The sequence below is a fragment of the Salvia miltiorrhiza genome, chromosome 1 (assembly GCF_028751815.1).
Source record: "Salvia miltiorrhiza cultivar Shanhuang (shh) chromosome 1, IMPLAD_Smil_shh, whole genome shotgun sequence".
NCBI classification, from domain to species: Eukaryota; Viridiplantae; Streptophyta; class Magnoliopsida; order Lamiales; family Lamiaceae; genus Salvia; species Salvia miltiorrhiza.
In genome coordinates, this window is record NC_080387.1 from 63,010,861 (window position 1) to 63,022,451 (window position 11,591).

Below are 11,591 nucleotides of genomic sequence, written 5' to 3' on the forward strand. Positions count from 1 at the left end.
AAAGTTCGTGCATTCGACACAAGAATTTAGTTCATGAAAATCAGAATTTGGTGAATCCTCGAGTATTATGCGCAATAGAAAATTACTTTCAAATAGAAAATATCATATAGTTTAAATCAGTATAGTCACATATAAATTTATAAAAAAACCAATCAGATAAGGATTCGGACCACAAACCACGGGTGCGATTCGATTTAGAGTTAGAGGCCGACATTTGGATTCAACTTATTTTGATTATTTCCACTTAGCAAGTATATTTGGTGATATCGAATATCTTGAAAATCCACTCACTTTTTTGGACTGTAAAATAAGCACGTGGTAGTAATAACTAATAACCTTGAGACAACAGAATCAATTATAGAAGCTATGCAAATGAATACGTAACTGTAAGTCATAAATTTACCGTGAATTAATTGCAGAACTTAAGTGCTTGATTGAAAATAAAGGCTACTTGCACGAAAAAAAGATCTGCAAAAGCAAACATCACCACCTTATGTTTTCTCACTACATTTATTGATAAATTCATGTAAAGACAAACCTTAGCATGAGAGATTGTACATATTTTATGAGAGCTAGGCTTATCACAAGCCCAACAGTTTTGTCCCTACCAATCACTACTGATTTCATTTCACACTATCTTCTTCTAGAAAAAAAAGAAGGAAGTTATGCCCGCAAACATCTTATAAATACTTCTCACTGTATGTAGGCTTTTCAGCTCAGAGTTGATAAAGATGGAGAAGTTTGAGGTAGAGAAGAAGAGCGTGCACGAAAACGAAGAGCTCGAAACGAAACAAGATGTCAATGGCAAGAAGAAGAAGCAGCTCGGAGGCGTTAGAACAATGCCATTCATCCTAGGTGAGACTGTTGTTATAACTCATGTATATCTATGCTTGAATAGTTAGTTTATTTGTGTGAAAAGATTATAGAGATGTTGTTGAATTAGATATTGGCTTAGTAGTATTATTCAATCATGTATGTGAGCACAAATGTGAAGGTAACAAATGCATCTTGGTTGGATGCAGCAAATGAGATATGTGACAAATTTGCTGGTGCTGGCTTTCATGCCAACATGATCACATACCTAACTCAGGTGCTCAACCTGCCCCTTGTGAAGGCCTCCAACACCCTCACCAACTTCGGTGGCACGTCGAGCTTCACTCCCCTCGTGGGCGCCTTCATAGCCGACTCCTTCGCAGGCCGCTTCTGGACCATCATCATCGGCTCAATCATCTACTTGCTGGTCTGCCTCCAATCAAATCACACTATAACCACACAAGCATGCCGTGACTAATCAGAAGCAATATTTTTTGTTGTTGATGTTAGGGAATGATTGCAATCACAGTATCAGCAGTGATGCCTCAGCTGAGGCCTCCACCATGTCCAAGCCAGGAGAAGTGCGAGGAAGCCTCGAACGCACAGCTCTCGATCCTCTACCTCGCCCTCCTTCTAACCTCGTTGGGGACGGGTGGCATTAGGCCGTGTGTGATGACATTTGCAGCCGATCAGCTCGACATGAGCAAGCAGAAAACAGAGTCTAGGAGCTGGAACTTCTTCAACTGGTACTATTTCTGCATGGCCACGGCCTCGCTGCTCGCTGCAACCGTCATCGTCTACATCCAAGACAACATCAGCTGGGGCTGGGGCCTCGGCATCCCAACAGCAGCAATGGCGATATCTCTCATAGCATTCCTACTAGGCTCCTCAATGTACAAGAAAATCAAGCCAGAAGGGAGCCCCTATGTTCGAGTGGTACAAGTCATCACTGCAGCCATCAAGAAACGGGGCGTCGCCGTCCCAACTGGCTCCCACGCCCTCTACGAGAACAGACACCTCGACGCTCCCATCTCCTCCAACGGGAGGCTCCTCCACTCCGATCACCTCAGGTAACCCCTCAAATCCTCAACTTAATTTTGCACATTCTACTAACAAGATTTAATTATAGTTTATAGTCTCAACTTTTTAGCAAATTTTAGTTTGTAGCCTCAATTACGATTTTATTTTTTGTGTACCCTAAACTTTGATAAATTATTTAATTGTGACACAATTAGCCCGGAATTGCTATTCTTTGTCCGAATTACACCTGAAACAACGATCAATCGCCACGAAAACTTGTACCTAATGTATTATACATCACTAAAGGGGATTTTCAATTGTAGGTAGCGCATCATTGTTGGACCACCGCTGCACTACGGACTCGCACTTGAAAGTTAGTGTTGTTGCACCAACTTTCAGGAGCAATTCCGACAACACCGGTGGTCCGAGGACGATGGACTACTTCTCATTGACAATCCCCTTTAGTGTTGTAGATTGAATACATCATCTAGGCTTTAATTTAATTTCGTGATGATTGATCATGGTTTCAAGTTCAATTTCAACAAATACCAATAGTTTGAACGTGATTGTAGTCATAATTAAATGCTATAAAGTATGATTAACCCCAAACAACAAAATTTGAGTGATTTGATGATTCGTGGGTGGGCGAAGATGGCTGGACCGCGCAGCAGTGGTGGTGGGATCAGAGTCAGAAGCAAAAGCAAAACCAAATCTATGGAGGCTAGCAACGGTCCATAGAGTGGAAGAGGTGAAAACGATGATAAGACTCCTCCCAATCTGGTCGACAGCGATCCTCCACGTGGCGTCGCACTCCCATCTAGGGAGCTTCACGATCGTGCAAGCCCGAAGCATGAACCGCCATCTCTCACCAAATGCATCTTTCCAAATCCCACCGGCAAGCATGTCCATCTTCAGCACCCTCACAGTCCTCTCCTGCCTCCCCCTCTACGAGCGCCTCTTCGTGCCCTTGGCCCGACGCTTCACCGCCCGCCCCACCGGCCTCACCTGCCTGCAGCGGATGGGGGTCGGCTTCGGGATCAACATCATCGCAACCACCGCGTCTGCTCTCATCGAGATCAAGCGCAAGTCCGCTGCAGCTCATCACAACCTATTAGACAAACCAACCGCGATAATCCCCATCTCCGTTTTCTGGCTGGTCCCGCAGTACGTCCTGCACGGGCTCGCCGAGGTGTTCATGTCGGTGGCGCACATGGAGTTCCTCTACGACCAGTCGCCGGAGAGCATGAGGAGCTCCGCCGCGGCGCTCTTCTGGATCGCCATCGCCATCGGGAGCTACACGGGCACGCTCATGGTGACGCTGGTGCACAAGTACACTGCTCAGACGGGGAACTGGCTGCCTGATCGGAACCTCAACCGTGGGAAGCTCGACTATTATTACTGGCTTGCCACCGGAATTCAACTCATCAACTTGGTGTACTTTGTAATATGCGCTTACTTCTATAAGTATAAACCCTTGCAAGAGCTTACTCATGAAGAACAAGACGTTGAATCAACATCTGCAGATGCTAAGACTCATCACGTGGAGATGCTGACCAACTAGCTATACATGTTCACATACTTTTAACATTGCATATTGATCAACCAAATCAGACCCTTACTATAAAACGCCTTATATATGGGCGGTGTGATCGAATCGAGTTGAACGAATATTGGTGCATGTGTTCAAGCTGCTTCGTTATCGAGTCGAACCTGCAGCTTTAATTATCGAATACCTCAAAGTTTAAACCCAAATGAGATTTTTAAATTCGGATATATGTTGAATATGTCAATTATTTTTATTTGAAAAAAAGAAGACAATTTCGTTGTGGGGTTATGGCAAACAAATACATGAACTTCGAAAGAAAATTGCAATTTCACTTGAACAAGCCAGAAAAATATAAATACATGAATTTATATTTTTATTGTAATTTTCACCTAAGTTTGTCTTAACAAAATTAGAGCTTAATTTAAGTCAAATATATTAAGTTTTGACTTCTTATACCTCATCATCAAAAGTTAGACGTTCAACATCAGGTGAACTTCTAACTGCCAACTAAGCTCTAATTTCGCCGAAAGTCAAACTTAGGTGAAAATTGCAATAAAAATACAAATTTATATAGTAATTTTTTTTATCTTAATTGAAAGTTCAAGTGAAAATTACAATATTTTTAAAATTTCATATAATTTTTGGCCATAACCCCTTTCATCTACAATAAATTTACTTTATACATTCATTGCTTTCTTACAATAAATAAAGCTCATTAAAGACTTAATACAATTATCACTTGTAATAGTATATATATATATATATGGTACTAACTTATTTTATATCGATGAATAGCTAGTTAACGAGCTTTTATAAAGCCTAAAAACCAATATTGGAATAGTTGGCAACGTTAAACTCTGTCCTTAACTCTGACATGCAATCCTCCTTTAATCCTGAGAGTCAAAGAAAGCAAATACTGAGGGCAGCTCCCTTTCTCCAACAACACTTCCATTTCAAACCTCTCCAAAACAGAAGCAGCAATGGCTTTCATCTGAATGTAGGCCAAATCTTTGCCCAGGCACATTCTCGGCCCGCCGTGAAACACCGGGTACTTAAACTGGCTTTCCTGCTTACAAACTCCGTTTTCCATCCATCGTTGGGGCCGAAACTCCAAACAATCTTTCCCCCAAATGCTCTCCATTCTCCCCATCGCGTAAGCCGAATACGAAATGAACCAATCCTTCCCGATTAACGTCCCGTCGGGCAATACGTCGTCGTTTTTGCAATTTCTGGTGTCTATCGGCACCGGCGGGTACAGCCTCATCGCCTCCGAGATCGCCGCCTGCAGGTAATGCATCCGCCGCAGCTCGTCGTAGCTGTAACCGTCTCCGATCGATTTCCCGCTCTGGCGACGGATGGTTTCCAGTTCTTTCAGAATTTCGACCTCGATATCTCGCCGCGAAGATAACAGCCAGAAGAGCCACGACAGAGCCGACGACGTCGTGTCGCGGCCGGCGAGGATGAAGCTGATCACGATGTCTCTGAGGAACTCGGCGGAGATGTTCTCGCTCTTGCCTATGAATCTCGATAGCAAGTCTTCCTCTAAGATTTTATTCTCGGTAATTTTTTCAATTCTGGATCTGATTATTTGATCGGCGAATTCGTGCACCGTCGCGATTGCTTCTCTAAGCTTCTTCTCCGATCCGAGATTTAGGATTTTTTTTATCAGGTAGGATCGAGGCACCGCGTAGAGGAACCTGCCGGAGCTGAGGTTCGCAGCGGTCTCGAACGCGCGCATGAACTCGCCGCCGGCGGTGGCGTCGCCGCCGAGGCAGGCGGGGTCGGCGTTGAAGGCGAGCTTGCAGACGTTGTCGAAAGCGAAGCGTTCGAGAACGTCTTGCAGATCCAAAGTTCTGTTATTTTCAGCGGCGGTTTTGAGCATTGGAATGAGGCGGTTGTGGATCTCGCGGGCGACGTTGTCCATGGCGAAGTTACGGAGGGATTTGGTGTTGAACTCGTAGCTGGCGGTCTTGCGCTGCATTATCCAGAGCTCGGCGTCGGCGTTGAAGATGCCGGCGCCAAGGAAGTCCTGGAGGAGGGAGATGAAGCGGGCGCCTTTGGGATAGTTGTCGAAGTTGGTTTTGAGCATGTGCTCGACGATTTGGGGGTTGGCGGTGATGACGCCGTGGACCTTGCCCGGGCGGCGGAAGACGGACGTGTTGGTGGGGCAGCGGGCTAGGGTTTCGGTGTTCCAGTCGTAGAAGCGGTGGCGGTTGAGGATGAAGTCCGGGAGGGTGCCGACGACAGGGTAAAGCTTGTAACCGTGAGGGGCGGTTTTGTTGGATTTGCGGCGGAGGAAGAGGGAGCAGAGGGAGAGAGAGAGGAGGAGGATGGTTAGCAGATAGAGGATCGCCATTGTTGGTTTTGGTTGGAGATGGAATGTATATGGATGATAACTGTAGATTGTGTTGTTGTGTGGTGGGATGTAGTCTAAGTTTGAGTTATCTTCTTGTCATTTCTTCCTAATCTATTTACTAGTAGTAGTATTATTTATTTTTCAAATTTCTACTTACTTTAGAGTACAAGTCAAATGATGTGAGGGGGGTTATATACTACTCCCTCCGTCTCAGCTGAAATGTCTTGTTTCTTTTTTGCACGGAGATTAAGAAATGTGTATAAATTAGATAAAATGGATTGGTGGAAATTATTTAAATATTAAGTACAGAGAGAGTGTATTGCCAAAAAAGGAAACAGAACATTTCAAGTGGGACAACCCAAAAAGAAAAACATGACATTTCAGCTGGGACGGAGGGAGTACATAGAAGCTAGAGCGATATTGGTAATTTGGTGCCATTTGTGTAATGACATTTGTTATTATACTAAAGTGTACCTTTCCATCACAATAAAGAACTAAGGCTACAACTTTAAAATAATAATAATAATAATAATAATAATAATAATAATAATAATAATAATAATAATAATAATTAAGGCTACATTGATTAATGTTGTCCAAGACTAACTAGAATTAGGGATGTCAATCCAGCCCGAAACCCGTGGGCCGACCCGAATAACCCGACAAAATTAGAGGGTTAGGGTTGTAAAATCGCAACCCGATTATAAATTGAGCTGACGGGTTGAAGCGGGCCAGCCCGTTGGGCTACTGATTTTTTTTTAAATTGAATTTTAAAATACATTAGAGTTTAGGCTTTTAAGGTTTAAGATTTTTTTTGTGATACTTTTTTTCTTTAATTTCAAACTATTGTTAAATATATACTCCCTCCGTCCGCCAAAAGTATTCCACAATTACTATATTTGGCGTCCGTAAAAAGTATTCCACTTTCATTTTTAAGCCATGGTCCCACCATCCACCTTTATATTTTATCCTTACAAACACTCTTTATTTACAAAAAAACTCACCCCAAATTCAATTTCAACCACACATCTCATAAAGTGGTGGGACCCTTTCTCCACTACATCAACATCATCACACATTTTATTAAACTCCGTGCCCGGCCAAAGTGGAATACTTTTGGCGGACGGAGGGAGTATTTTTTTTTAACAAAGTTGAACATTTTATTGGTATTAACTTATTTTATATAGTCTTAAAAGAAACTTATTTTATATGTTAATATGTTATGTAATCTTGAATATATTATATTTTTGAATTTCATGCTTTGCTATATAATTTATATCTTTAATATCTATGTATATTTTATACATTATACACTAGATCATTAAGAAAATAAAATACAAATGATAATTTTATTTAGGGTTAAGGTTGCAGATTTACAACCCGAAAAAATCTCCAACCCGATTAGTCCGCACCCAATTAACCCGAAACCCGATAGGGCTAGCCCGAAAACCCGATGGGCTGGCCCGATTAACATCCCTAACTAGAATCGGGTGAACCGACTCGGAACTAGCCCATGATCAACAATCGAACCATTATTCACTGGACACAGCCTGTTTAAGGGCTTGAAAAATTGAATTGCGAAATCGAAGGTTAATCGCCAGACTGAATTGTCGAACTACTAATTTATAATTTTAAACTTAGACTATACTTTGTAGTTGTGTAATAATAGAAATAGTGTAAAATGTAAGCATTATATTTTATTTTTAATTTACTTATTAAATTTTGTAATTTTTACATGTTTACTTTGAATTTAATAATATATTATATAATACGTATTTTATTATAGTTAATGTTATAATTTATTTCTATTATAGTCTTCAACAATAAAACTAAAGGTAATATAGTAAATTAATTATGTAATTATAAAGGAAAAATATACACAACACTCAAACTCAAACTAAATATAAAAAAATTAATAAAAAAATTAAAAATTGACGATTTGGACTCGAAAAGCAATCGTACGAACCAGACCCTGAACTACCAAGTTCAGACCCAACCATAACCTTCTCCACACTCAGGCGGGCCGATTACGATTCACTTTATCAATTTAAAATGCCATGAACTAAGTTTGCACCATCTACATAAACTATTGTTTCTGCCAAACCTTCCAAATAAACTTTATTAATAAAGGTATTGACAAATAAAATCTCGAATTATTTTGAAGTTGTAATTTTAACATGATTTTTGAAATGTGATTAATTAAGTCATCATTTTGTCAATTTTTGTAATTTTGTTCATCTAATTTCCTTTTTTCGATCGTCGGAGTGATGAGCTAGAGTTCACGTAAAGACGATGTCGGTTTGATAAGGCCGAAACAATATTGTTTCGTACAATTTAATTAAATGGACCGATCGAGTATTTAAACTTTTCGCTCGCATTATTTTTATGTGCTCTAATTTGCTGTTTTCAGTGGGATGGGCTGTAATTATCAAGGATGAATGATGACTCTTTCAGCTCTAAAAACCCTTAGTTGGACTGTAACTATCAAGGATGATGTCTTCTATCTTTTGCTCTAAAAATCCTTAGTTTACTCAATTCTCTCCAGAAGATGATGACTTCCTCTATGTTTTAAAATATTACAAAGAAATTTTAATGCATTATAAATTCCTCCTTTACTTTAGCATTTCTTTCTTTCCTTATTTCCTTTTCTTTTTAGTATCCAAAATTTTACAAGCATTTGAGATAAATTTACTGAATTTTTTCTTTCTATCTATCTTTCTTTCATATTTTTTAATTTTTATTTTGAAGTTCTTTTCAGATTTCAAATCGGGCTTATAAATGGACCCAGAAACCAAATTGGGTATGTTAGACATTAATTGGATCGCTAATCGCTTATTGGGCTATACCGCTAAAACTGATTTAGCCCGTTCTAATTTGGGCCCTTCGATCTTTTATCATTTTAGTGGCTGATTATAGGAAAGCAACGCCTCTTTAATAGTGAACCCAAGAAAACTTTATAGTTAAATACAAACTGTGATTTGAAAATAAAATTAACAAAACTTACGTATTGAAAATAGAATGAAAAAATGGCATAAGTAAATTCAGAGATTATATAATATAAGAACTGCCTAATATATGGTGGTATAATTTGAGCGTATCCAGAATAATAAGCAAAAAAATGATCAAATTAATATATAACCTACAAGATTTTTCGATTCATTCTTGCGTAGTATAGAGTGCCTAATTTAAAGTAGATAGATAACTTTATTGTGATGTGAAGCCATTCTTGAGTGGTATAGCCTCTAATAATTTGCTAATTGGGGATCAATGCTTATGATAAAGTCACGCTTATGATAAAGTCACATATATCTTTTTACAACGTAGCCACTGTCGTAACGCATAGTCAAACCTTGATAAAAACAATATGTATAAGTGGGACAAGCTAGAAAATTAAAGATCAAATTGCAAGAACGACCTATATAATACTCATTTTGTCCACGATAAGTGTGGTGTATATATAAGATGGCACAAGTTTTTTTAAAAAATTATTGGGAGATGCATATAAAGTAGAGAAAGAATCAAAGTTGATAATTAATACTTAAATGATTTGTCAGATGATTTTTTTTGTAAATATGTATACGTCATAAAACAGAAAGATCACATTTATTGTGGACGCACGGAAAAAAAATACACTTATCGTGAGAGAGTATTTCATTTGATAGACACGTAGAAAAAGGAATAGAAAAAGACTGGCATGAATATTCTAGGAATATAAAGTACCCCCTTTAGTATACGTAGCGTGTGACATGAATATCGAAGCATGCAAGCTAGTTAATTTGATATAATGATACTTAATTATTGGGATAGTCGATTGAATTTTGGTGTAAAGAAAAAATTGTTTTTATTTTCTGGTGCTGTCTTTGTATAATTTTTTTCTGGTGCTGTCTTTGTATTATTGAAAACATTACATGTTTCTCATATTTATTAATCATTAATGTGCAAAAATTTTAGGTATTTTTTTTAATTTGTTTTTGTTTTTTCTAATGAATAGTCCACACATTGCAATCAAATACAAGGCCAATATTTTGTTTTTGTGTTGTCTAGATCTCTCTACTCCCGTCACTTAATACATTTCTCATGCAACCAATAAATTGAGATTCAGAGTCATCTAAAGAAGTTAGTGTGTGTATATGTGTATATGTAGGCTGTAGCTCTGAAAAAGGAACTATAAAAACATTATAGTTACGTGATCAAAAATGAATTTGTGCAATATCCCTATCAATCTAAAGACAGGAAAAGAAAAAAAAAATACCATACATATTATGTATCTGATCCGTTGAGAGCCAATTATGAGATGGACCTCAAGAAACAAATAAGAGTTGATGCCTTTGCGTAAGGGTATTGTGAAGCTAAAAGTGAAAAAAAAAACATTTATATGCTCGAATTATTATTCATTGATATATACACCCCCCCAAAAAAAGGGGAGAAAAGTATTAGATAAAGACTGCCATACATATATTCTACATATAGTAATATTATAGGTTATGATAAAATAACAAAAAAAGGAGGAAATAATCGTTTTTACAAGTTATGGTGTAATAAACATTTTTATGAAGAAATACAAAAAAAATCCATGCACACTTCTTAATTAATTAGGTGACTTGAATCACCGGCCTATTGATTGGAGGGGAAGCGTACGTCTTAATTAACAATTAAATTGTTATAACAAATACTATATTTTAGCACATATATATACACTCAATTTCACACCCATGATTTGGCATATTTAATTTGTGGCACTAACATTTCTCTATTATTATTCTGAAAAGCCCAAACTTATAGAGATAAGGTTAGTTAATTAGAGCTGATTCTCTTCCGATGACTTCTTTTATGGCTAATATATACAAATAACGATTATTATTATTATTATTATTATTATTATTATTATTATTATTATTATTATTATTAAGAAGAAGCTGTCATCTGTAATCAAATTGTTTTATTTAATTCGTATATCTTTTTTCAGGCAGCAGATTAGTGGACAAAGATATAAAGCTATATAGAGCTACATGCATGATTGAAATAAGATCAACGATATTGGCATCACGTAAAATGAATCTTTGACCACACACTTTTCTGAGCTCGATTATTTCTCTTATCCTCAAATCAATGATTCATCAAAACTTTTTTTTCCCTTTTTTTCCATTGATAGGAAAGATATATTAAATTCGCACTCGTGCAATAAATAAAGAAATAACATAAAGACGCAATCCCAATGATCGACATTTGCGTTTTATGTATTGTTAAGTTCATTCAAAAAATTAGGACAGTCGGTCAAAGAGGCCATCTATTATTTGGGGTGATCGAAAAGATCCTAATTAAAGATGAAGAAAAAAAAAGAAAGAAAAAGAGTCATCTTTTGAAAGATGGGGGGATAACATAAATAATTGGTCGGTTTTTGTTTTCTTCGCTTTTTTACAATGTCACGTGAAAAGGGTTTTGTTTCCTGCAAATATTATTGAATGAGTTTAATTAACGGTTAGTATGTGTGTAATTTAAAAGGTGATTGAAATAGGGTTTTGTGAGCCTTAACTTTTACTACTTGAGCAGCAATTCGATCGCATGCAGTTTGTCGTTATAGGCTAATTATAGTAAAAAACTGCGCGCGGTGGTTATGGCATCAAATTAATCTTTAATTTGCAAGTGGCAGCAGATACCATATCTTTAATTTGTACGTACAAGAATTGGTGGACATGTAAGGAGAAATACATAAAATAAATCAATTAGATCAATGAGATATTTGAAACTTTGCTCAAATTGGTAGTTGGATAATTTTTCGTTTTTATATCTATATCTGTGGTAGCGAATTGAACAGATTACACAATAAAATAGATTACAGTAAACAAATTCATTTTA

At 37.6% G+C, this 11,591-nt stretch overlaps 2 protein-coding genes across 2 annotated transcripts; one reads left to right on the plus strand and one right to left on the minus strand.

The window, feature by feature from the left end:
• The first annotated feature begins 475 nt into the window (after positions 1-475).
• Positions 476-3,606, plus strand: LOC131003290 (protein NRT1/ PTR FAMILY 3.1-like). The gene is made up of 5 exons (XM_057929798.1): positions 476-595; positions 707-855; positions 1,023-1,240; positions 1,324-1,883; positions 2,485-3,606. Exons 2-5 carry the CDS (start codon positions 732-734, stop codon positions 3,392-3,394), a joined length of 1,812 nt encoding a protein of 603 aa, XP_057785781.1. The 5' UTR covers positions 476-595; positions 707-731; the 3' UTR covers positions 3,395-3,606.
• A 565-nt stretch (positions 3,607-4,171) lies between these two features.
• On the minus strand, positions 4,172-5,811 carry LOC131003336 (cytochrome P450 CYP94D108). The gene has a single exon (XM_057929861.1). The coding sequence runs from the start codon at positions 5,733-5,735 to the stop codon at positions 4,230-4,232; it is 1,506 nt and encodes a 501-aa protein (XP_057785844.1). The 5' UTR covers positions 5,736-5,811; the 3' UTR covers positions 4,172-4,229.
• Positions 5,812-11,591: the final 5,780 nt, after the last annotated feature.